A 26,776-nucleotide genomic window follows, 5' to 3' on the forward strand; every position below is an offset into this window, starting at 1 on the left:
GCGTTCTGATGCTTCTAAAAGCACCAATATCCACCCAGCAGTAATCTGCCGTACGCGCTCTGATGTCATTTGGGGAAGGGGGAAAATTCCAAGCGACAGAACTATGACAATGCTCGGCAGAAGCAAATATCAGTGGCAAGTTTTTAGCTATCAAATGATCCACAACAAAACGCAGCAGGCAGAACCTTCCTGAAAAACAAATCACGTGAGATCCTATTTTCACCACGCTCAATAAAGGATAATATCAGCAGCCTCAGACGTTTTAAGTTACTTCGAGATGAGGCATTCATTATGCTTCAGTTGACCAAATTAAAATCCACTGAAGTAAGAAAACACTGCTGCAGGCCCTTAAGGGTCACCTGTCCCCAATACGCTGCATCTTTTGACACTCTCTTAGATTTGATTTATTACAACACATTCAATAAAATCCCAGCCTACTCTTTTCTACAGCAAAATCTGTCCTTACACAGGTCTCTACAATCACTCAGTGGCCTTGGCAGATGTAAGTAACTTGGCGTAGCTAAATATGTTCAGGAGAAATATTTAAAAAAAAAGTCAGCAGCACATTGTAGGATTGCATTCCACATCCATATATTAAAAATACATTTAATATCACCATGTAAGAATTTCAGGATGTTTTAATCTTGCAAAGAAAAATGCCCTTTGCCTTCATGTGTCTGTATATAAAAATTCACCAAAGTGCTTAAAATAAAAAAAAAAAACCACCCTACATTTTCAGATATTTGCATTTTACATGTGTTTTACCAGTACTCAACATCTGAAATGTTCTTTGAGGGCAAGGAGAAGGGCATTAGCATCCTGAAGGCTGAGAGATACCTGGTTACAGTTTAAAGCGTAAGGTCTGGGGGACGAGGAACCAATACAAAAGATACGAACACCTCAAAATACGGGATTCAGCAAAATTACGACACCAAATTTATTTTGAACTAACTCGTTACCTTAACCACTTCACCACCATCAACCTTCATCAGCTGCTTCAAATTCTGCTGCAACAGGTTCGTGTTAGATCGCCATTTCAGCAGTCCCAAGAGATCAACTAGGAATAAGAAAAACAATCATATCAGGCAGGATATTTACTTTCCCTCGCACCCCATAGCTATTGTTGTTTCACAACAACGTGTTTCTAGCACGCCTCTGACGCTGCAGAAACCTAGTACAATACAATGAAAGAACTCTGAAAGGCTTTCAAAAAAGCAGACTGCTTTTGAAATGTCAGCATTAAAATCCAGGCCAAGAAAGTCTGATCCCTCAGTTTTAATTTGTTGTACACAACAGTTGTGTTTTCAGAAAGAGATGCCAAAATGAAATCAGTCAGCCACCAACACAGTCATATCTACAGGGCCGTGACTCTCCCAGCATTAGTGTTTCTAGCTTCTTTGCTCTCGCCGAATAAACTGAAAAGAAAATAAGGCACAATGCAAGACAAACAGTTGCAAACTAAGCTAATTCAGTGGAAAGCTGTCTGCTTAATAACTTAGAATCCCCAAAATTTCTTGGGTATTGCTTCTGAGCCGGGCAGAGCCAGGGTACAGAACAGATCACGAAACAAGTCAACTGCAGAGGGTTTTGTCCCCAGATTCTACATCCCACTACAAAGATCATGGCACTTCAGCATTTACTAATACATATGGCAAGTTCTCTCTTTTCTGTTGGTCATAAAGAGCTACAACACCATTTTTCAGTTGCCTTTAAGGAAAATGCATGAGGCAACTCCCAACAGGGGTTGCCCAGGGGACCCCCTGGCTAGGAAAAACTCACAGCCACGCTGGAGCACCAGCAAGTGAAGCCCACCCTAGCATTTGTGGAGATGCGACCCGAATTCCCTACAAATCCCAAAACCCCAAGCTCGTCCTGCCTCAGCCAAACTAGCATCAGGGAAAAATTCCTCCCTGCCCCACTAAAAGTCAGTTTTCAGCCGAAAAACTATCCATAAAGTCATCCTCAGCAGAAGCCCCTAAAGGGAGACAAAGAGAAGATTCTGAAGACTGTCCACCTTCAGTTCAGCCCCTGGATTACTACTGCACATTACCCACCTCCCCCCAAATAGGGTTAATAATATGTGAATTCTGGCCAATGTAATACTTAAACAGTAAGGACAGACGGCTCCTCCCAACCAATACCCCCTCACTTCTTTTATTCAAACTTTCAAAGCAACCAACAAAATGTTTAGCAAGGCGTGCATCTGCAGGGTATATTCTGGGAATTACACGCAAAGAACAAGAGCAGCTGCTACACCTTCCCCAAAAATCTTTCATTCTATGCAACAAATAAAATTACTTAGAGTGGAATGGACTGAAATTCTCCTTGGGATAGACTCCCCTCTGGGCAGCGCTCAAACCAAGCCCTCTTACCGTCTCTTTGGGAGTAGAAGTAAAGAGTGGTTTACTACGTTAAAGCTTTGAACAATTCAAGCCCCCCCCCTTTTTTTTTTTTTTTTAATATATCCTACAAGAAGCCTATAGGCTGAAACCAAAGTCTCAGAAACCCAACGTTAACAGAAAAATTGCTTCTGGAAGAAAAGTAAAGATTTCTCCATGACTTATTCAAACCGGTTGGTGAATATGTTTATATCAGCTTTCCACGACTGAATCTGCTTTCAGTCTGGCTTCTACAAAGGCATCAGCTTGACAAAAGAAACGGTCTGAACAAAAGCCAGCCCAGGCTATCTCTGAATGGCACCATGTATCGCCCCAAGAAAACAAACCCACGTGTACTTTCAGCGTGATGACACAGCAAATGCTAAATGAATATACATGTGTGAAGAGAAAATGTCAACGCAGTCCAACTACCAGAGAAAAGTAAGTCCCAGTGTACGGTAAAAATGTGCTTTCATTCTGCAACTGCAAGCATTAACCCCAGCAAAATACCAGTTGGTCAGTTAATGCTACTCTTTTAATAGGTCTAGGTATAAAATAATACAGGAAATAGAACAGGGTAAGAATGTAAAACAGCATTTTACCCTACATTAAATAGTAATTACTGTAGTCAGACTATGTCAAGTGACTGGAAAATATCAGAGGAAGGAGACAGACCGAGGATTTTCAATGGCAAAGGGTTAGAACCAACATCTAGCCTGCCAAGTAGCCAACAGCAACTTTATTTGGCTGAATGTAACTTATATTGACTACAGATGAAGATTTTCTTTTATATCTTATTTAGCAATTGGAACCAAATGGTCCAGCTTCCCGGTTATACACCTTCCTCGACCTGTATCTATGCAAAGGTTTCCCTGTAGAAATACCCAAACTCTTCTCAAAGCCCAGTCACTGAATTGAAGTAAGATATTTCTACTTTAATTACATTTCCACGTGTTCTTTGAAATAATCTTCTCTCTTGACTTTAAGCATTTTATTTTCCACTTTTTATGACTTGTTTTATTTTAATTCTGTATGTCCATCTTCATTTTTATGCCAGTGTAACACCTGAATTTGCCATATCATGTGTATTGGTGCGGGGTTTATTTTTCTTTTTGTTTTGTTTTTTTTTTTCCTGAATTATCAATTGTGCTGAATGACTAAGTAAAATTCCTCTCAACTGTTTTCTGAAAGCCTAGTCTCCTGGGTTCCTTGAAATCTTGACTCCAGATCAGCAACAGTCACTATTATCTAGAGGTTTGAGTCCTTCAGGCAGAAAAGAAAACATCGAAATACTTTCAATAACCCTTACAGACACCCTGGGTGCTTCACAACAGCAGACAGGAAGAACACTAGACAGCCCTCTGGCTACTGGCAATCAGAAAAATCTTCCAGCGAGCCCATTTATGCAATTTCAGTTCTATTTCCACCACCCTGATGACAAAAGGACATCCATCGTGACAGCCCTGTAAAAGGCACTGGTACGATTTCCTACCCACAGGCAGTCTTCAGGTAGAGTGGGATGTGGCTTTTGATGCCATTTTGCCCCTCCTTCTGGATTTCCCGGTATCTCCAGCTCCTAGTTGCCAGAAAAAGAAGATTCAAATACCAAGACTACCTCGCCTATGCAGGAGAAGACAAGACCTCAGTCTGTCATAGCTCAGCAGGCTACTCTGAAAAAGGAAAACACAATCAACACACAACCCTGACTTGGACATGACATCAGGAACGGATTCAAAACAGACCTCGCTATCCCTTTACCCTAAGAACAGAAGGCCCAACATTTCCCACCTCAGAGAGATCTACTGAGATGCCGTCAGCTGCAAGCACAGATCCCATAACATATGGGATCAAACTTCTCACTTCTGACCTTAACAAAAAGCCAAAGAATGCCAATTAAAAAGCCAACCACAAAAACCCAACACAACCCCCCCAACTTTGGGGTGTCTGCTGACGCACTCAGTGCCCCACAACATGTAGCAAAGCAAGTGTGAGGTGTCAAAGAGTCAACCACCCCCTAGAGAAGGTGGGGACCCAGTGCCACACTGCCTGTTAATACATCAGGGGACAGTGGCACTGTTGGTCATCACTTCAACACATACATAGTTTGATAGAGTTGAACACCAATTCCTAAATTCCAGAGTTTTAACACAGACGCTTCATTTCATTACTCAAAAATGCAAAGTGTTTCTTCAGCCCATAAAAGACATATTTGTTACAGAAAGTCTCGAGAGCAGAATAAAGGCATGCACTGCCACAGACCTGCAGATACGGGAGGAAGAACATCCTCTTCTGCCTCAGACTGCAAAGGAGGAGAACCTGGCCCAGAGGCCAAGTGATAACGAACAGCAGCTTCTGATACCTCCAAGAGCTGATCTTCTCACTGATCCCTGAGGAGCTTGGGGGTTTTATTGCTTGTATTTTAAATGGTCCTACTCCTTGGCTTACATTGCTATCTTTCTCAAAATTAAATGCAAAATCTAAGAAAAGGCCAGGAAACGGGTTGCTATAATACATTTTGCCACAAATCACTAACAACTGCTCGAATGTTAACTAAGTAGATACTTCAGGCTATCACTTTGTCTCCAAGAAAATAGCTGAAGTCTTACCAGCAGCCAAGTTTGCTGTTTTGGAGAATTTTCAGATACTAAGGACATCAATTACTAACAGAAAAGCAACATTAATAACTTAGAGTTCACAGAGAACTGAAGTCAAGTGAGTATTCGAAGAGCTTATACACAAAAAGATAGTTTGCAACATCAAATACAATGCAGGAACAGTCATATGATTTATTAACATACTTTCAGAATTACTAAAAATAAGTCTTAAAGCCAATTCCAAACGGAGGGTGAAGAAAGAACCGTTATAGATGATCAAAAGAAGAAAACTATGTTTTGCCTCAACGTTTCGGCACACGAGGATAATCATGGATTTCTACTTACTTATTTTTAAGAATGTTAAAGGAAGAATATTAACCAAGAATTTTACAGAAGTTAAAATCAGCTTCAGAAACTATAATCTGAACAACTCTGCCAATTTTTAGATGAAAAATGAGACTTGAGAAAGGAATTTAATGATGATTTTTTTTGTTTCTCTTCTAAATTGCTTAGGGATACATGGTGATCTTGTTTAACAATGTCAAAATACTTTGAAGAAAGAGAAAAGGCTTTGGCAATTTTGAGAAAAGGTTTCACAGACAACACAATTAACGGTAACATTAAATAAAGATCAAAAGTTCAAAGCAAATTCTATGTAAATTAAGCATGAAACAATGCTCAGTCTTAATTTTAATAATAGTTCTGTGAAAGCAATGTCAATATATTGATCAGTATGAAATACTTCTAACTGCTAATAAGCACTAGGAAAGACTGAGGAATAAAAACCCCCAATCACATGACAAACAAGAAGTAGCTCAGTTCCACGTGCGCTCTGCAAAACCCCCAAACCACCGTGCTCCTGTTGAGCTATGATGCCATCTTTGCTACGAAAATTCCAAAATCATTTCCGAATTTTTTTGCTAAACGCCCTCTTAGGCTGTAAGACTGCCAGACTGCAGTGACTCCGATGTGCTCTGAATACGAAACACCTAGGACGTGCTACAACAGAGATGCCACTGAAAAACACTGCAACAAAATTGTGAGTTGACTGCGAAGTTGTACCAGACTAGTAACTTTCCCTGTGGACAGAGGGGAACTCATTAACCTGACAATCCAACCATTATGCCCACCCACCCCCCCATCCCAAGCCTTCCTCGTCCACAACCTCAGCTCCCGGCAGATCCATCGGAACTGAGCCCTGCCTTCTCCTGAGTCACGAAGGAACGATCCCTTTCCCTGGCATGACTCACTCCCGTCTCAATGACCCACCCACACTCCCGAGTCGACTTCTGCTGCGGCGCAGAGAACAAGGGACCGCTCCATGGCAACGAAGCACAAAAATTACAGAGAGGGCACAGTCTGGAAATGTGAAATATTTGCTTTGGTGGCTGCCATCAGCTCTGCTTTCACCGCCTTTGGATGCAGTCAGCCAGCTGACAAATACACATGAAAAATGTATATAAGGCAAGTTTTAAAAGGAACAAAATATGCCAACTCCATTCCTGGTATTCTGCGTTCGTGTGAGGATGTGCGAACATGAAAGTGACCTCCATGCAACACATTCTAATGCTCCCATCCCTTCTGCCCAACACAAGAAAACATCAGAGCTTTCTTCAGGCATAACAGAGGGATATCGCACCTTGGAAATGACATATAACAGCTGATTTGGGAGCAGAGCCATGATATTACCTACTCGTGAAAGCAAACTCCTCCTCTTTCTTAGTGCTATTTTTCATACCCACAGAGAAGTGAAATGCCACAGAGCCTGTTTTCTGTGTACTTCAGTATAAAAGTCTCACTATATGGTAAACAATATTCCTGTTTCCATTTAATTTGGATTCTTCTGTTTTCTTGAGAGACATGTACTGCTCTAAAGCAAAACAAAGCCCATGGGCAGAGAAAAGGCTGGATAGTGCACACACTCTGTAGATGCTTTTGCTGCATCCAGACAATTTAATCCAAGACTGCGTGGCAAAAAAACCCAGCATCCATTCGCAGAGCAGGGGGACAGAGAAGGCAGGAAAGTCAGTACCTGCAACCCCACTCCATCTGCGAGGAGCAGAAGCTCCAGCAGTTCTACGGACTTACCATTCTGGGTAAGTTTTGTTGAACAAACTAGAGTAGAAATCTGGAAAGAGTCTTTGCTGATGGTGCAGCTTCCGAGGTTCTGCATGCTCTTCCCCGTTGCAGAGTGTCCCTTTTCCTCCAGTTCTATTTTAGTGGATGGCAGACTTAAATACGTCGAGGCATCCTCCAGCTTCTTTGCTTCTGCCTACAGTAGTGTTTTAAATAAAATACGAAACAATCTTAAAATATCTAGTAAAAAGCCTTGGTAATGATAAAATTGTAGAATTTATACTGGATTTTCTTAGGTTTGCTCCAGAAATGGAGGTATCCTATGGGCCTTCAACCAGAGTAATTTAGCACTAACCTGTCTACAGATTAGAACCAAGATGTGATATTTGAAGGGCTAGAGAAGCAACTTTTCTCAGACATGAAAACACACATAAAACTCGGTAACAAGCACCTTAAAAATTAAAATACGCCCAGTAAAACATACCCCAAGTTTAATAATCAATCTGACAAATACGCAAATTGCACAGTACTTACTGTCTAGTTGCTTGATCTAAAATAATAGCCTATAACACACTTTTCTGTGCAATTCTGTAACAATAATTCACTAAAAGTCAGTAGTACTCGCACTGAGCTAGCTACTATGGAAATACTGAAGTATCTCAAAATTCTACCTTGTAAACAATAAGGTCATGTTCTCCATCTCTCAAAGTTGTTCCATCGTATCTCATGAGCTTCACAAATGCTAGAGCAAATATTTTCTCAGATTTATCTTTGGCTGTTACAAAAACAAACAAAAAAAGCATAATTAAGTATTTGATACTAGTACGGACAGTCCACCTAATCACAAAAACATGGATAAACCTATACACGAATGACCATAATAAAGATTCTCAGTTGTAGAAAAGGTACAAGAAATTGGGAGAGTCTTCTAACCTCAAGACAGAACCAAAAATATGAGAAACAAACGCTTAAGAATATGACAATGGCAACAGTAACTAGATGCTTAATACTTCCCTATTCTGTGTGTTCATTTAGAAAGCTCCATTAATGCAACTATTTAAGAACAGAAATTCAATGCATTTGTGATCTTCATTTTTTTCGGAGTTAGAAGAATGGCAGTGCTGGATACTTAGAACAATGATTCAAAAGACCAGCACTGAGGATCTCATCAGGGCTTTATCATTAGTAGGGGGAATATTAGAACCAAAACAGATCCTTAATTACAGATGAAGTGCCTGAGTTTCTGAAAGGTGACCCACTCTACAACTCATATGAAGTAGAAAATGCATTGTTTGCTCTCGTTCAAAATTTATTGTCAAGAATTAAGTAAAAACAAAGCAATGGGGCAAGCAGAAATCACAAAGTAAGTTCAGAAGTCAAATCAGAAGGAAAGTGCCATCAACTTGAGACAGACCAAGCAGCCTGTGAGAAAACCCTGCAGCCCTAAGGCACAGCCTCTAATTAATATTTAAACCATGGCCAACCGAAATTTTTGAGTCATCATAAAAACATCTCTCTCTAGTACTATGTAGTGCACAACCATAATTTTGACACTAATGACACTAGTTTTCTGCACGTTGTTTTCATTAGCAAGTATCATTCTCTAAACTAAGTAAATCTTTTATTAATGATCAAGTTGCAAAATATACAGCTTCAATTAAATAACTGCTGCGGAGTAACGTATTACAGATCACACAGATAAGTATATATGGAGAGCGCTACACATCTTAAAATGCACCCAGCGGACACTACCTGATTAACGCTTTTGTCTACGCATGGGTTCTACAGCAAGAGCGTTTTGCTGCAGACTTGGAAAGCCTTTCCTATCAAGCGAGGCAGACCCTGTAACCACTATACGGAACAAACGTTATCACAACCAAGGCAAATCCCCAAACTTGATTGCAAAACAACTGTTGACAAATGGAAGATGTCTAGCTGTCTCCATCTGATCCTCAACCGCTCAAAGCATCTCAGCTGCCAGCAGCATTACAGGAAAGCTGAGGAAAACCACAAGCTCGCAAATATCTTTTAGACTAAAATTACTTCAAAACAACCACAAGTCAGTCTGAGAAACAGAAGCAGAAACCAAGTTTCTTAAAAGCTAAGTCTGCAATTACTGATGCTAAGCCTACTGTAAACTCTTTCACGTTCCCGTTGCACACCTGGGGTTGGTAAATATCTTTACTACTCCCTACCCACCTACCTCTTAAAATATACAATACCGCAACCCTTTCAGTTGCTAACCGAAAGCCTTATTCACTAGCCCTTTTATTTGATTTGACGAAATAACTGGGCAGGAAAGGAAAAACTTGATGTCAATAGGTAAGGAAAACAGAGGGAAAAAAAAGCTGAGATGTTAACATAAAATAAGCAGGCAAAAAACTTATCCCTGCACTAAAAGCGATTACAATAGTCAGTTACAGATAGGAACGTTATGCCTGTTTCAGCAGATTTTGGCACCAGAGACTGACAAGAACCATAATGACAAGGCTGAATTACTCACAGTCCTGTGATGATCTATGACGGAACGTGAACCTTAAATGACTGCGGTTCACATCTTCAATGGGGATTGCGACCTTCACATATGGGGAAAGAGGATGGAGAAAGAAAACAGTCAGTACAGTATCTTCAAACATCATCAACCACTACCAAATCTCATTGAGACATCTTTCAAAAATATGGTTGGCGCTTTCAAGAAGACTAATGTTGAGTACCAGCTTCATTTTGCCCTAGAAGACCTTGAAAGGTCACAGATTCCCCAGGAAAATTGCCAATTCTTGAACCAAGAAAGAGAGAAGGAAAGAAGCAAGCTTTTTAAGTTACCCAACAAGACCTGCAAGTTCAGATATTGTCTGTAACCTCAAAGCCTCCCCTACCACCCCCCTCAGCTCAGGAATGAGCCCCTCTTGAGTTTGAGAGGTCAGCTCGCTTACCAACAGCAGCAAAGCAAAAATTCTTAACACATCTGTTACCTATGCAACACTTATACTACATATACTACTAGTCTATCTCTGCTCCACACCAATGTGCAGGGATGCAACCAATGCTCTTCCCCCCAGTATCTTTGCCAAAGCTGTGGTATTTTCTTGATCACACCCACATTCAGGCTCTGTGCTGTACCTGCTCCCCAGCACCGTGTCCAGGCCGCTGCCATTCCCTGGCAGCCACTCTCTGTCTGCAGGCGCAACAAGGGGACTTAAAACGACGGTGCGGGGAGTAGCTGTAAGTCCCCTCTTGGTACACAGATACTGCTCCCACTGCCTACAGCTAGACAGAATGTATTTTATAAAGCTAACATCAGCCTCCTCTGTAATATTCAAACGTGGCATTTAAGCTAAAATGTTATTACCCAAGCAAAGTCAGCAAGTGCAAAGCACAATCAGCCAGATCCCAGAACACTGATGAGTTCAACACTATGGCAATTCTGGTTGAACCTTAATATCCTGCTTCTCTAGGTCACCTTCATGGAAATAGAGTAAACCATTCCTAAACAGATGTTGGAGTGCCCCTGTAACAGTCATCTTGACCAAAGGGACGAAATAAAATGCATTATGCAATAAAAGTCAAATTTATTTTCCAGCAGTCTCTGAAAGCCCTCCTTAGTCGAGCTACTTCTTTTGTCCCAAGCATTGAATTTCCCTAGTTTGCTTTCTCAAGGGCATCCACTGAAACCTGTATTAATTGCATAATAACCCACACAGAGGAAGTTATTGTAAGAGTTTATATACCTTTACAGTCTCAAACCAGCGCGGCTGCTTTACTTGGTAATATATCACTGACTTGTACTCCGAGATGGCTTCATCACCCGCACCAGGAAAAATAACACTCTTGAAAACACAAACAAAAGAAAATGTTTATGTCTACCTTAAGCTCCACTTCTTCATTCAAATAAACAAAAAAAAGAAAAAAAAAAATCAGTGAAGTAGGTCAAAATAAGACAGAACGGCTCATGCTCAGAGCTCCTCATGAAATTAGTATCAGAGTGCATGCATTGATACGACAAGATGTATTTAGTTATGGTAAAAGAGAAAGTTTTGTTGTAAATAAAAACAGGGACTTCAGCTGAGAAATACAGAGAAACATGTTGAAAAGCCTTAAATAGATATGTACCAAAATCAGAAAAACCCCAGACGTTAAATACTTCAATACCTCTAATCTTTTGCCATCTTCATCATAAACAGATACTGTAACTTCCACATTCTTTGCTGTTGTTTTACTGCCTTTGTCAAAATCTCCCTGAACCAACGTTACATAGATGTCATTACGCACATCACCTACAAGAAAAAGCAGAGCACAAAGTTCTCAGCAATTTTCACACTATACCTATCGAGTTGTGAAACCACGGAGGCGTAGAAACAACGACCACCACTTTTTCAGACCAGCAACTGCGCATACACATGGCAAAACATTTGAAAGCCACAGTACCTTGAACATGCAAAACTAGAACCGAAAACAGCTGTTTAGCTAAAATTGTGCCAAGACTTCTAAAGTCTGAACTACGAACTCCTAGTGCACCAAGCTGAATCTAACAAACAAAAACCAAAAAAAAATTACACGCTGTTTCTGGACTGAAAGAATACCACATCATCATTAAGAGTATGTAACGTATCACTCAAAAAACACCTTAGTTTTTTTTTTTTAAATTTTTGGTTGGTTTTTTTTCTTTTTACACAACTTCTTTCATTATTAACTTGAAAGGATGAGTTTCACCACAGTCACTAATTTATCCATACATGGATATTTTGCAATTTAAAGATATTCAAACAGCCTACCGAGAGGTGTTTAACTTGTTACATCGGGAAGCGGTTTGATGTTTTTGCTGGCTTGGGGGGTTGCAGGGGAGGGTTGTATTTAGCTTTACATCTTCAAATGGTCTTCAACTACACCCCATTCAACTGAAGATTTGAAAGTGAATTGTGGAAACGGGGGATTTCCAACGCTGTCACGAGGCAGATGGTTTACGTGCCAACATAGCACCATCACAAGCAGAGGTGCTGAGGTACTCACACCACACCGGCTCTACGGTAACACGACTGACAAACGCCGAGTCAGCAACCGCAGGGAGAGCTGGAACTGGGATGGTTTTTGAAAATATCTAATGGATCCTGCACAGCCCGTCAATCTGAAAAGGACACTGGCAGGGGTTTTTCCTGTGGTCTGTTGCTTATGACAATTTGTATTTCGAGAAGTACCACGGAATATATGACTTAAAAAAAAAAAAAAGACAATATGGCTTTCTTTCAAATACATTATCCAAATCTAGTACAAACTCCAAGAGACCTGCATATCTCTAAATCAAGCCTGTTTCTCTGAAAAATCTTTCTGGTTTGGATTCATCACAGTATATAAGTTTTACATATGCCCTTGCTAGGGAGAGAATATGAAGCATTTGTTTTGTATACATTTTTCTTCACTGGAGAAAGAGAAGAATTTCCACTGTCACTGTGATATCGCATCTTTTGGGGGAGCGGATTGTTAGCTTTATTTATTTATGCAGCACATGTGTCAGGTATTACCAAAGTATTTCACGTTTATTTTAAATGAGACAAACTCCTTTGACAATGCATTATTTCTAATGTATATCATACCTCACATTCATCTTCCCCTCTCCGCCCCAAAGCTTCCATACATACAGATATTTAAAGAAGGTTAAAATATAACAAAGCAGCATTAATTGACACAATGGCTTACCAGGCATAATAATCTCAGGAAAGCCCATTTTCCGAGCCACGGCTGTTGACCTGTCCACTAAGTGTGGAAACTCTTTCCTAATCTGATGAATATCTCCTGGAAGAAGTTTCAAAGTCACCCACAAACCTGTTGTGTAAAAAGCATGATTATTAAATTGCTGGTTTTTTTCTAGTTACTAAAAATTTCTTTCTACACATTTACAAAAAAATACACTTTCCAAAGTACATTAAAACACTCAAAAAAACCCCGCCACTTTACGCAGAAACAGGAGTAGAGCACACATAAGTATGTCTGATTATATCAGACTTTGAGCATAAAATCCTCAACTGGAAGCTGGCTGGCTAATAAAAAACCTGAGAAACTGGAAATCTGTGCACGATAAGGATTCGGGCCTTTGTATTTTGCACTTCGCAGCAATACCATGTAGAAGGCGTCTCGGCAGGGAGGAGTTAGGCAGATGTTCCAAAGTAGATGCATACAGCTTCCCATACACAGCCTCACTAAAGCCAAAAGTTTTACTCACAGTCCAAAAATCTCACCAGAACAGGTCTCCATTCAGAAGAAAAACAGGTTACCAGCACCATACAACATAAACTGGAAGAAGGAAACCCTTGGTTATCAGCTGGACCCACTGAAGTCCGGGCTGTGAAAACAGAAACAAGTCTACTGTGCCCTTGGCACGAAGCCGGAGCGACCCCAGAAGAATCCCTCCTCCTCGCCCAACTTGGAAAACTAGACTTCTTTCATCACTTAAGTATTCCACAAAGGGTCTCGTGGAAATACAGTTATTAAGCCATTAGCAGAACTGCCTCAGGCTTTCATCTCTCCTTTGAGCTCTCACAAGTTCTTCCTAATGAAACGTTTATCTTCCACAAGAAGAGAGAGAAGCAGCAATGTTGATCTGAATGGAAAAACTTACGTATTACAACCAACCAATATTGAGATGCCAACAGAGAGAGCACCAACGGCAGAAATGCACCCTGAATTGATTCATCACCACCACCCCCGTAAGTTGTTTTTCCTGTGCTGAGCACAAAGAAATCTACAGCATCAGCTTTACAGAGTTGACATTTTTCTCTTCGGTAGCAGAAGGCGCCACTAAAAAGCCATTGCTTGCCAACTAACATCAGGCACACTTGTTACAGGAAAAAGATATCAAACTGGGGTGGGGGAAGAAGTCTTACACACTTGGTAGAGTGACTGGCAATCAAGTTTAAGCATGAAATAATTACAGCAGCAATTTGCAGAAGAAAATCCTAAAATTAAAATCTATGAAAAATACCAAAAAAATACTCATCCATAAAACAAATTGTGGGTTATCCTGTTACAGTCCCAACTAACTATGCATTCATTTTGGATATATTTGGCAGCTAGCTTTCTTTTCTATTAAAGTCTCTTATAAAAGGCTATATGCTGACTTGCTGCCAGAGATGGTTCTAACAGCTGCCGTTCCACTCAAGAGTAACTGTACCTACTCTGACTGGCTAAGCGACAACTCCTAATCCTTTTCTGTTTGCTTGGCCACCTTTCTTAGGGAAAGAATCTGAAATGAACTGAAGCAGCTGAAATGTTTCCTCCTTTCTGATACACTATGGCCACAGGTGAAAACAGGAAGGGAAAGCAGATCTAAGTTCTCCTCTTTAGCTAATGGATAACTTTAAAAAAAAGTTTATTTAGATTTTTTTTTCTATTAATTAGCAAAAATCAGCAAAAGACTATATCATTTTCCTTGGGTCTATTGTTCAGATACCCCCTACATGTGGTATCACCTACATAGTGCTTGGTGAAAACTCCGCACTGGCCTGCATAACACCTTATTAATCCATATTCCCAAAAAAATTATTGAAGTCAGTACAGAAATAACTGAGCCATCATGCAATTCACTTTTTACCTGGCAGACACGTTATGATCATGAAGTGTTGTACAAATACACACCCAAAGAACCAACCCAGACTTTGGAAGCGAACTCAGGTTCACGTCAGCAGAGCACAGGCTGAGCTAGGAGCAGTGACCCCAGCAGCCCGTGAGAGAAGGGATCCGTGGAGGATCCATGGGGTTGCCGTGCTCTGGCTCCATCCTTTCCACAGCCAAGCTCGGGTGGGAGAGGTGCTGGCAGAAGCAATGCCCTGGTCCTCTTGAGAGGGAGCCAAATGCTGCAAGTGCAGCCGCAAAGTGGAAAAATAAGGCGAAGGAAAGGACGGGAGAGAATATCCCTTCCTTCAACACGAGGAGGTCAATGTCCACAGCTCAAGGGCACAAGAGCCAACTCCCTGAGTCACCTTTTCCAGTACAGAAATATAAAGATGTCCAAGTGATGGACAATGCAGAAGAAGGATGGACAACCTGTAGCGTTCACACAGGGCGGGGGGAAAGATGCGGGGCAGGGAGGCCAGCGGAACGAGCCCTGAAGGATGGGGAAGAGGGGGAACAAACTGTGCAAACACATCTTCTGTTACCAAACGGCAGTGAACAAGCGAAGGTAGTATTATGCACCTGCGATTCCAAAAGTAAAACCATCACATGTTGCAAATCAAGCGATGAGCAGTTTTAGGTACACCGGTGTATAGAAAGAAGAGTACATACCCTGACCCTTGTGGTTAACTTCTTTAGCAGCAATCACTTTGTTTATAACAGTCTGAAGGAAATCATTCTCCCCTGCCACCCTGGGTGAAAAACGGGATGATATGTTCAGCTGCTTGTGTCGAATGGCGTCATCCAACGCTAGCCTGGAGGATGCACATGACGACCAACACCAGGAAACAAAGGGTCACAGAAAACCAGAAGTCACAGTAACAAGGGAACACAAAAGATCATATCATAGTTGTGACAAAGAGTATTTATTAGTCAACGCAAGACAAAGGACAGGAAAGGTAACAAGACAGACAGAGGAAGATCATTAATCAGAAGAATGCTGATCTACCACCGAGAAGTACAGCACACCTGCGTTGTGACTTCTCCCTTCAGGGACACGCATGCACAGGCCCCAGTGACGCTTTGCGAGGGGAGGAAGGATGTCTCCCACCCGAGAATCCCCTGGTTAAGCAGTGAAAAATCTACACAGGCACTTTTCTCTTAAATGGATGTAGCAGACCGGCCCTGCAGCACCTCCAGGGTCACTTCTGTCAGTCTATAGGTTAAGCAGCAGTGCGTACCGTCCGAAGGAAAAGCTACCGTAAATCTCACAGAAACGGCACAGGAAAAGAAAAGCAGATAATCCAAACGTACTGTTAAACTTGATGAATAAATGAAAAGATGGAAACTATAAATAAACAGCGGCATTAAGTGTCATTTAAGTAATCTTGCCAAGTGCTTTTGACAGCCATTGTGTTGGTGGCTAGTGAATGAATACAAACAAACAAAGATATGAAAACAGAATTGCATGTGGTACAACAGAAGCAAAGCATGGAATGAGAAGAAAAATGTGGCTCATATACACAGCCTAAGTCTACGTTGGAAATAATGACACCAGTATTCATGGCGTGTTTTCACATTATTCATACTCTTTGCAATATACTTTTTCAGAAAAATGTTTTAATTTAGTGTGGCAAAAAAAAATAAATCACATTGTACATCTTTTCAAAAAGCTGATTTATATATACAGAAAAAATAAATCAGTGTTAATGGAGCAGAAAACTAGATGTTCCATTAGCATCCACTTTGATACACAAAGATTCATTTTCAGTGCATACTTCCACACTCACTAAAAAATAAGCTTGCTATTGTTTACCACACAATAAACATATCATGAATGCGCTCTTCCCTAAAAACTCCTGTTTTCCTTGACAAATGGAACTGTACTTCTGATTTTCACATTAACACCCTCTGCACCACTCCAGTGACACCGGAGGAAACCGTTCCAGAGAGGAGGCGGCAAACACCTGCTCGGCTCCTTACAGCGCCTGCACACCTTGCCATCCTCTCGGTAGCCCTGCATCAGACCACAACGGCTTCCTCAATTAAGCCTATTTTTCCAAATAAATTTAATTGAAGACTACATTATTTCAAGCTTCTTTTTAAAAAAAAAATGTTATTAAAAGTCCTCTGAATAGCCATTAGCACACTAATCAAGGAATTTAGCTCACATAACTATGTTTTGCCTTTTCGAACAGATGGCGGTTTACCGTTTCACACATCGGGAAAACTACGCATTCATATTTTACGCACATTTGACTTATCCCTTCTACCTTTCCCCACTTCGGGAAATGGAATTAAAAAAAAAAAAAAAAAAAGACCCTATGAACTATGGATGGAACAGAGTATTGCCACACGTTCTCTTTTTGTTCCTAAGCTTCTGCTTCTAAAAGCATTTTCTCTGCACATATCTACATATTCACAAAAACTCAGGCTATTAAACTCCTATTTCTTAATATGATCTTGTGGCTTGAAGTCAAAACTGATCTTTGATATTACATTAAATTTATACATACTCCGTACTTTAAAGGACACCAAATCCGTATTTGCTATTAGCTAATTTAATTATCATAAAATAGCATCTATCAAACTCCCTGTCAGCGAGGAAAGGTCCGCAGGTTGAGATGACTAAAAGTAAGAGCAGGCCCATGTAGCAGACTGGTCTCCGCGACGCTGTGAGCCAGCTGTAACAGGATGCGCAGCAGGAACATCCTCTCCCTTTCTACTCAACCAAAATACCTAACCTTGCTGGTAAGTCTCACATGATAAAATTGAATTATGAGAAGATATTGCAGGAGTTTATCAAGCCACCCTTCAAATTCTCAACTTCCGTTTGTACTCCAATTACCACGGCCCCTACTATGAAATTATATCTGCTACCAAGAAAAGTTAAATGTTATTGTTTACTAATTTCACAGAAGTCACCTGCAGTGGATGTTGGCAACGTTGCTGGTCTTTGTCAACCTCAGGCAGAGCTAAACCAGCAATGCACTTATTTTAAGCATTTCACCTCTTTACACATTATTTAAAGATGCCAGGGTGATAAAGTGAAAACAAGACTGAAAAACGGGGGACGCGTGCTTTAAACTCCAGACTTCAAAAAAATAAAAGTTACTGGGGCTATTGCTATTATAACTAATGGGAAATTATCATGAAGAAATATTAGTAAGTACAACTCAAGATAAAATATCACACTTCAGAATATCTACAGAACACTTCCAACCAAAAGTCTAAATTTTATTATTTCTTTCAAATTAAAGTTAAAATCCTAATTCTTTCACATCTGCTCATTCTTAAAACTATTCCCTACTTACGGTTGAAATGGTATGAAGTGCTGTTTGTCCTCATCGTCAACTTTTCCATTAATTATGTCAGTAACATCCATTACTGAAAACAAAAACAAAGCGTACCGAATTTAGTGATCAACACGGGCAGAGGGATACTGAAGGAATACCCTGGGAGACAGGAAGCAATGGTGACTCAGAAGAGGGGTGGAATTATCACCAACTGCGCAATTCCAGAATTTTCCTACAGAATAACATCATGTGGCAAATAGCCTTTGGCACCTGTAGCTAAATGCGAGTCCTGAAAGCGACAGTAAACTCTACAACACAGCCATCGGTCTGACTAACCTGGACCCGGAACAATCCTGAGCTTAGACAACCCCACGGGAGTTTCACGACCCAACTTCCTACGCAAGACTAGAGCGCGATACGGACAGATACAGCGCACAGAGAGTTACCTGCCACTCCAAAGGGTCGCCGTAGCCCAGAGGTTAGTTTTCTTGTGTTGTTGTCCCTCAGCTCCATCCTGCCCACTCGCACAATCTGACAGACAAAACTGATCTTTTCTCTTTTCAGGTCTTTGCTGCCCAGGTCCTAAAAACAGCAGATTCTTCAGATTACTGTATAATACTTGAATTTCAAGTACCATTTTAGTAGGCAGAAGGTTTGCTGCTCAGAATTTCCCTTCCCCTTGCTAGCCTCTAGCACCGGGGCAAACTATTCTCAGAGTAAAGGAGAAAGGAATTTTTCTAACAGCACTTAACTATTTTATCTTGACTTCTGTGTAATTAATTGCTAAGGAGGCCAAATCATTTCTAGTAAGTTAAAACTTCTTCGAGCAACTTTGGTTTTAGCCAGGTGTCGAGAATTTTTAGTAACCGCTTATGAGAAACAGCTCATGTGAGCCTTCACCAGGACCGTTACCTGCAGAGGTGACACCACGCTGTTTGCATACAGACCATGACATTCCTCGGTTATTCATGAGCTATGAAAACAAGCGCTTTAAAATTTGCCACCTGAACCAAGTGCAGACACTTACGGTGAATACTGCTCGAAGGTTGTGCAATCTGTCTATATCTTTGGGGAGTCCACAGCTTGACCATCGCACCAAGTAGTTTTCACTGAAAGAACAAGATTTTGAGGACTTTTTGTTTAAATGACTTCCTTTACCACAAGCGGATACAATCAACTTGAGAATTTACAGGAGATTATTTTAAACACAATCTACTTGTTCTAAACAAATTGATATTTACTTAGTGGAGTTCTGGCATTTCCCCTTGTGTATATCACTTATAAAAAGTAAGCAGCTCGTCAGCAAGAGAGTGCAGGAAGCTCTTTAAGGAAGCAGGGGATGTAGAAATCAAACTCTCAGATTAGTGCCGAGGCTGCTGCTAAGCGAGGGCCCCGCAGGTGTGTTCAGGTCTCACTTCAGCTCTGCGCTTGAGGAACCACGGGCACAGCCTGTTGAGGAACGGTGCGACTCTGAAACCTACCCACAGACTTGCCTGACGCTGTGCCGAACACGATGACCAAGTGCTGCTGCACTGTCGCTTCCCAGGTGACCCTTTCCCACGCAGTTCACAGAAATTTGACTTTCATAAACCCTCTCATCCTGCAAAACTACCTCACTACTATAACTGAGTAAGCGCAGATTAGGGAGTATACCCGGGAGTGCACTAACCTGATAAATTTGGATTCCAGTGGATCATACAGAGACATCAGGACCTCAGCATCTTCTCCTATTTTACAGACTACATTTTTTAAATTTACAAATAAAGCAAACGAAGGAGTGGCAGCAAACTTGGCTTGTCTGTTGATATCGATATTCTGTTTCTGAGACTGTAATTCAAGAACAAAAGAAACTCAAGTTTAACTTAGCCTAAGAAATATCCAACCAGTATAAAACATTCCTAAAACCTTTAAGACAGAAGAAGAGGGGGTTTCTGTTGAGCATCTACTCCTGTAATCTTTGTTTGTATTAGGATTTACAACAAAATGCATTTTCTGGATCTGTCTTGAAATGCCACACCATAAGGAGAAAGAAAAAAAAAAAGAAAAAGGGGGAGACACAGATAGACAGATGACCAAAGAAGAGAGAGATGTCTTCACTTATTAATAAGAGAGCTAAACAAACGGAGGAAAAGACAGAGCCTGAAATATATCTGACAAAAAAAAAAAAAAAAAAAAAAAGAGAAAGTTTGTTCTTCACTTTGTCTGACGGTTTTCTGACAGGCACAGAGTGCCAAGAAAGAAAGGAGAAAAAACAATGCCATTTGTACAGGTTACCAACCCCTGGAATTTAGCTCCCATGAGCTTTACCACAAACTACTTTATCCAGGCAGAAGGGAGGAACGCATATGGAGGGAACAAGAGGGAAAGCGGCTGAGGCAGGGACAAAGAAACAACTTTGGATGCAAGAATTTAATAGTTTAAATCCCATTTAAACCAATGTACTTTTACACCAAGTTTGGTAAGGGCTGCAAGTGTGCATATGGCCTATTACAACTCAACAGGATCCAGTAACTCGTGAAGTTGCGCTAATGCATTCATGAGCAACTCCTCAGGAATACCATGCTCCAGCAACTGCTGCTGACACTGGCAGGGCTTCTTCCTTTGAAAAGTATTTGAATTGTAAAGAAGCTGACTATTCAAGTCTGAGAACGTCTTTAAATATGCGCTCCTTGTTTCAACAAACAGATTTTCAGGATTGGCATAGAGAAATCACACAAACATAACGAGGAATTGTTCTACTTGATTCTTAAAAATCAACCCTCATGACAACCTACCGTACAAACCTGCTACATACGCATCTCTGCTACTAACCAACAGACATAGTCAACTTACTCATATAGCTCTTAACCACAAATTCTACTAAGCACTTTAAAGGATGAAAAAGACAATTAAACAGCCTCAGCCGTAGAAGCCTGATAACTCTTCAGAAAAGTATCAAATTCTTCATTGCCAATGCTATGAATAGTCAGTCACTTAGTTTACAGTCTTACATTTCAAAAGCTACAGTGCATAGAGTATCTTACTTTTTCCTCCTGTAGCCTCTCTTCAACTTGCTTGGAAGCTATTTCATGTGCTCTGAAAAGACTAATCGTGCTGGTCTGCTCTGGGTCCAAAATATTGCCATCTTCATCTCTAACGACCAGATCTAAATCAAGAATTCTAAACAAACACAAAAAATATACTTGTGAATTAACAGTGCTCAAATAAACGCTTAAAAAACACCTGTCAAGAGTTTAAAGTCGTGCACAGATGATGTATGACTAAAAAAAAAAAAAATCATTTGATATACAATAAAAAGATTTAACATGTCACCAACTCCAGAGATAATCATCCCTGGATGGAAGTCACTTTTTCCTACAGCACAGAAAGAACCGATGTAAGTGAAATACCAGAACAGCTGGGGAAGTAATTTCTTAAACAACTAAATTTGCAAGAAACTTCATCTGCTCCTCTGATTCATCTGACAGTTTGAACAAACAACCACTACAGTCACACCACGTGTAAACTGATCAGTTCATTTCATCCCATCCCACGTTCTCCCCCCAAAGCAGGCAGATTCACGTTTTAACAAAAACCGACGAGATGTAAGAAGGCCTAAGTTGTCTCCCTTTATTTAAAGCAGAAGCCAGATTTCTGTCAGCAGGGAGTTAACATCCATGATTACCTTCTGCAGAGAGAAAGGTTTCTGCCATAATCAAATCCAGTCTTAGGAAAGACCTTTCGCATTTTTCCATGATAGTAAGGTACTGGCAGCAGAATAAAGGATTAAAAAAAAAAAATACAAATCATATCTACGTTGATCTACATTTCTGTACCTCTCTTCCCTAAGACTGACCTCCTCACCTCTGCTTCAATACATATGGTCCCTATTTTCTTCTTCTAACTCTGTAGTCACCTCTCATGATGGAGCTGCTGTAACTTTGGTTTTGAAATATGTTTGATCAATGAGCTTAAATCAAACTTGCAGTGTCTGATAAGCCACATTGCATGAGGTCCATGGTTTATCTGAGAGAGAGTCCCCTTTGGACATGACCCGCAACCACTTGAAGAGCAGCACAGGAGCTGTGGCAGACGAAGACATGTCTCATGTACTCAGAGGATCACTCCTTGTCCCTCCCTGACAAGAGGGAAACCTGGAGGTTTGAAACAAAGCCTTGAGCGAGCCCAATTAACTGCACCATGTTAATTCAAAGCTGAACGAACATCACTCAAAGAAGCACCTCCTGAGCTCGGCTCTAACTGGAACTAGTCATCACGAAACTCTCTTAAGGACCATCAAGCTCCCAGGTTAAGTTTTCTCGTGAGAAAGTGGTTTCATCATTGAAACCAAACAGAAAAGCAGCCAAAATCATCTTGCTCCTCCCCACCACTGTGTCCTGGACAGCAGCAGATACATCCACCAGCCACTTTTATCAGAACCGCCAGCCCGGCCGAACAAGAGCAGAGTCCTTCTGCAGAGGAAAAGGTAACTCAGAAATCCAGAGAAAAGATTCCTCACTCAGCCTACCACACACCAGCAGGACAAGAACGTTTGCACAGACTGTCAAATAAACAGAAGCAAACACTCCTTGGATTTAATTTCATTGTTTTATACTTGCAAATGATGCCTGGGAAAAAAAAAAAAAACAAAAAAAAAACCACACACTGAAATTTTTTCCAAAGTGTCCCAGTTACAGATTGTTGCAACTGAACAAGAAACATGTTTTCACAACAAAATTACCTGACCCAATTTCTGAAAAACATTAAAAATACAAATTCATAAGACCATTTTTACTTCCTCAGTTATTTTGACAACATGCAGTGAACTGGTTGTCTTTATTTATAGAAAAAAGAATCCTATTTACAAATCAGTATTTCACAAAACAGGAAAAGTTAGGATATGATTAGATCAGAAAACATTCATAAGACGCATAATGAATTCCTTCTGTCTGGATATTGAAATCATCATTCGTGCTTATTTTAGACAAAAGTGAATGTATGACTACATTAGAAACATATGGTATCTTTCAGTTGCGAGTATTTACTCAGAAGTTCAAATTCACTTCCCTCCTGTACTCCACAGAGAACGTTCTGATCACTTAATTAGTCCATCAGAACATTATGAATATAAAGCACAGCGCAAGATGTTCCACTGTATTTGAACGCTGCGCATCTGGAGGTTATCCAGAGTAACTTTAGCCAACTCCTTAGCCAGATGGTAAAATACAGTAGCCAAACAAATAATATCAACAACATCTGGTTAATTGTCTACTGAGGTACAACAGTTCATCTCTTGGATTATAAATGCTAATTATGGACTGAATGCAGTTAGTGATGATTTTTTAATTTTTTTTCCTGTCTTTTAAATTCCAGCTTTTGCTGCTAAAGTGCATGAACGGATATACTGCAAATTTGGCATTTTTTAAGGATAAAACACAAATAGCTGAAATCTGATGAGTTATTTACATCACAAGGGATTTAAAGGCTGGCTCGCTGAAAACTCTTCCAGTCCCCAGGTGCGCAGTACTACAACACAACGCCATCCCTCAGTATTCAAAACACACTTTCAAATAATTTCCTGATTGAAGAGTAAGGTGTGATTTCTCATTTTTCAATCAAAATGCAAAGTCGTAACTGTAGAGATGATCTGAAACCTAAAATTTTGCTTAAATCCAGACCACTGTTTGCAGAGTTAATAGGTCTGAATGACTAACATATCTAACATATGCAACCTATACCGCTGTCTTTTTTTTTTTTTTTGGTAAATATTTCCTTCACAATTTCCATTCTCTTCTGTTAAAAAAGGATACTTTGCTTTCATTAGATCTGTCTGTTAATCCTCTGGTACAAGCTGAATACTATATAAGCAGAGGAACAATGAGCTAAATGATGCTTCTGAGCCAAATCCTTCAACATCACATTACAGCTAAGTGACTTCAGGGCACCGCAGCTGGTGGTGCTGAGAAGGCAACAACTGTTTATGCTGCAGAAGCAAGTAGAGTTTAAATTGTATTTTGAACGGAGGCAATACTTGCGCTTTTCAATTGACCTTAAAAATTACAGCTTAATACCAGTATGAAATTGATAATATGATCAAGCAAGCGAGAGTGTTACATATGGATTCCACTTGTCATATTATAATTTGTACTATACTTTAAAGATCCTGTACCAGCTTAATTCTTAATCTTGCTCTCACAGGACTATATATATATAGTACTATCACATCTCCACAAATACCAGAATAAAAGAATCCTGCAAGAAGTCATCAACAACTAATGTGTATTACGAAAGCTGATTTGGTTCTAAGCATAAACACTTGGAAAATATTGTTCACAAACCTGTTGCCATAATCAATTTTGGCAGTCACTTTCTTTTTCAGTTCTTTGAGCTCGTCTTGGGGTAGGGTCCCAGAGAGTATTTGGGATCTCCACTCAATAAGATCGTATATCATGTGCCGCACATTGCGAAACATTTCTCTGTTATCTTGCTGTTTGGAGGAAAAAGATGGGTCAAAGTTAGTTTTGAAGTCAAGTGAGCGTCTTTTAAATACATATAATAAATTGCAATTCTAAAATACAAATTCAAAAGGGTAAGAGTCTACAATTAGCTCTAAAATAGGAGTCTTACTTTCTATAGCACACAACACTGCACACACAGCCTCTTACGCTCTGCTCTAGGTATCTACGTATGTGCACATGCTTGCGTTTACCTTACCTTAAAAGCCAGGTCATGCTGTATTCAGAACAACCAATGCAAGGGAAAGGCATTCTTTTTTTGGTTCAGAGTAACTTTATTCAATAACCTTCTATACTGAGTAGAGCAGGACTAAAAACGCTGCATTGTAACAGCAAGAGGCTCAAGTTCTGCAACATTCCATCTGCAACACCTTACGGGATCCTTCCCCCCCCTCCGGTTAAACCTTCAGAGTAACACTTTAACGTTCCTCAGTGCGCAAAGCTGAGTGCACCAGTGTCTTACGAGCCCACCGGTAACATCTGAAGGGAAGTGAAAAACCAGGAAAGCACTAAACCTGGTAGGAAGTCTAACACCTTAATTGTTCACAAAGGCAGGACACACGAACTTTCTTTGGCAACATCCCAAAAGATAAACTTCCAGACTTACAGAGGGAGACACCTCTCTTCCAGAGCATTTTCTACACGCATGCCCACACACACGTGCATTCAGAGACAAATAATCAAATCTTTAACCACAAAACAGAATTTGACATGTTGGTTTAAGCTGCGGACAGTGCACATGCACAATTTTAGCACAAACAAACAATACTACGCAACACTGAAGTTGCAGAACAAATGGCCTTTCTATTTTTATTGTGAAAGATAACGTTGAGACAAAGATGACATAGAGACCCTGAATGCTTTCATCTTACCCAGAAGCAGCCTCTCTTACTGTCTTCATAACCTCCAAAATCTCAGCCATTAGTTCAGTACACTCTTAAAAAGAAGAAATCTTTCTAAAAAACCTTCACCAATGAATTATTCAGGCTGCGCGAAGCTATCTTTCATTCAAACTGCACCCAGGCCTTATTTGACTGAAAACAACTGGAATAATTAAATAGTTAAAATAAAATTCTCTGCTTTATAATAAAAGACAAAAAACTACAGAAGGTGCAGGAGAAGGATATGACAACTCAGACTCAGGGAACAAAATACCTAACTGTGAAACTTAACGACTTCAGTCTGTTCAGATTATCAAAAAGCTGCCCTGATTATAGTGTGAGAACCTTCACAGAGAGAAAATACCCGTTATTAAAAGCTCTTTAATGTAGCAGAGAAAGACACAACAGGAACATATGGCTGGAAGCTAAATACAGACAAATCCAAATGGGAAAAAGGTTCCTGCTTTTCGATGCTGCAGGCAATCGTAAACTCGTGAGATGAAGAACATGCCACGTCCTCTGCCATCTGAAAATCAAAACTGAATACCTACTCAATGTTCAAACACAAATTACGAACTGAATAAAGGCATAAATGTGGTCATTTAATGACTTTTGATATGCCAGATGTGGACAACATGGAACATCTCTCTAATCTGCAGATTAGCCAGTTTGAAACCGGCTACCTCCAGTAAACCATTCTCCCTTGAAAAGGCAGTTCCAGTGCACCAATGCTCTTTTTGGCAGCTGACCACAGGCAATTAATCTAACAGGTATCCTTGAGATACAAATATAAACAAACTCATTAGTTAATTACCTACTCGGAGCAAAGCTGTAACAGGGACTGGAACCCTTTCTGCTACTGAACTGTGACCGCTGGCAGCATCACACCTTGCCTGCTCTGGAATTCAAAGTTATTAGCAACGCACTACAGCATTGTTTAGCTGTTCATGTGTCTGCACGGAAGTAAGCGCGTGACAAATGATGCTAAACATTAACGGTTAGAACAAGTGATTTCGTCACCAGGAGAATTTTATCATTTCCTAAAAGTTACTGCTACAAAAAGCACACACAAGTCTTGGTAAGAAAACTTCTAATAATGTCTATTGCTACTCCTCCTTTCTTATTGTACGTGCAGCACAACCAAGCCTTGTGCAGGTCTGCAGGCGGTATTTCTCTGACATTAAGCAGTATCAGATTTCATACTCAGCATAATCCCCCCCCAAAAAAAAAAAAGACATCGGGGTCAAAACGTAACCATCCCTGTCCTCAGCAGCACACAGCCGCGGAGCCAAGGGCAAAGCTGTTCTCAGGGCCCTCTCTAGATCCCGCTCCTCCTCGTTCGCTTCTGCCTGTCTACTTCTTCCTTGCTCCTCGAAGCACTCCTCAACGCGCGCTTGGAACTCAAGCATACGAAAATAATCAGGCACGTAACAAAGTCAAGATAAATTGGGAACA

The 26,776-nt window shown here is 40.4% G+C and overlaps 1 protein-coding gene across 2 annotated transcripts in view; it reads right to left on the reverse strand.

The window, feature by feature from the left end:
* DOCK1 (dedicator of cytokinesis 1) overlaps positions 1-26,776 on the reverse strand; it is a 323,879-nt gene that overhangs the window by 265,018 nt on the left and 32,085 nt on the right. The window contains exons 6-19 of one of the 2 annotated variants that reach the window (XM_063338334.1): positions 24,264-24,412; positions 20,970-21,105; positions 19,616-19,773; positions 18,974-19,055; positions 18,393-18,528; positions 17,965-18,037; positions 15,323-15,402; positions 12,740-12,865; positions 11,198-11,322; positions 10,777-10,875; positions 9,552-9,624; positions 7,720-7,823; positions 7,061-7,244; positions 960-1,057 (exon numbers count right to left, since the gene is read on the reverse strand). In XM_063338334.1, coding sequence (XP_063194404.1) covers positions 960-1,057; positions 7,061-7,244; positions 7,720-7,823; positions 9,552-9,624; positions 10,777-10,875; positions 11,198-11,322; positions 12,740-12,865; positions 15,323-15,402; positions 17,965-18,037; positions 18,393-18,528; positions 18,974-19,055; positions 19,616-19,773; positions 20,970-21,105; positions 24,264-24,412 — 1,623 coding nt within the window. Of the gene's footprint in view, positions 1-959; positions 1,058-7,060; positions 7,245-7,719; positions 7,824-9,551; positions 9,625-10,776; positions 10,876-11,197; positions 11,323-12,739; positions 12,866-15,322; positions 15,466-17,964; positions 18,038-18,392; positions 18,529-18,973; positions 19,056-19,615; positions 19,774-20,969; positions 21,106-24,263; positions 24,413-26,776 lie in introns of both variants that reach the window. The other variant, XM_063338333.1, reaches the window with a different exon arrangement.

The sequence above is a fragment of the Chroicocephalus ridibundus genome, chromosome 6 (assembly GCF_963924245.1).
Source record: "Chroicocephalus ridibundus chromosome 6, bChrRid1.1, whole genome shotgun sequence".
NCBI lineage: Eukaryota > Metazoa > Chordata > Aves > Charadriiformes > Laridae > Chroicocephalus > Chroicocephalus ridibundus.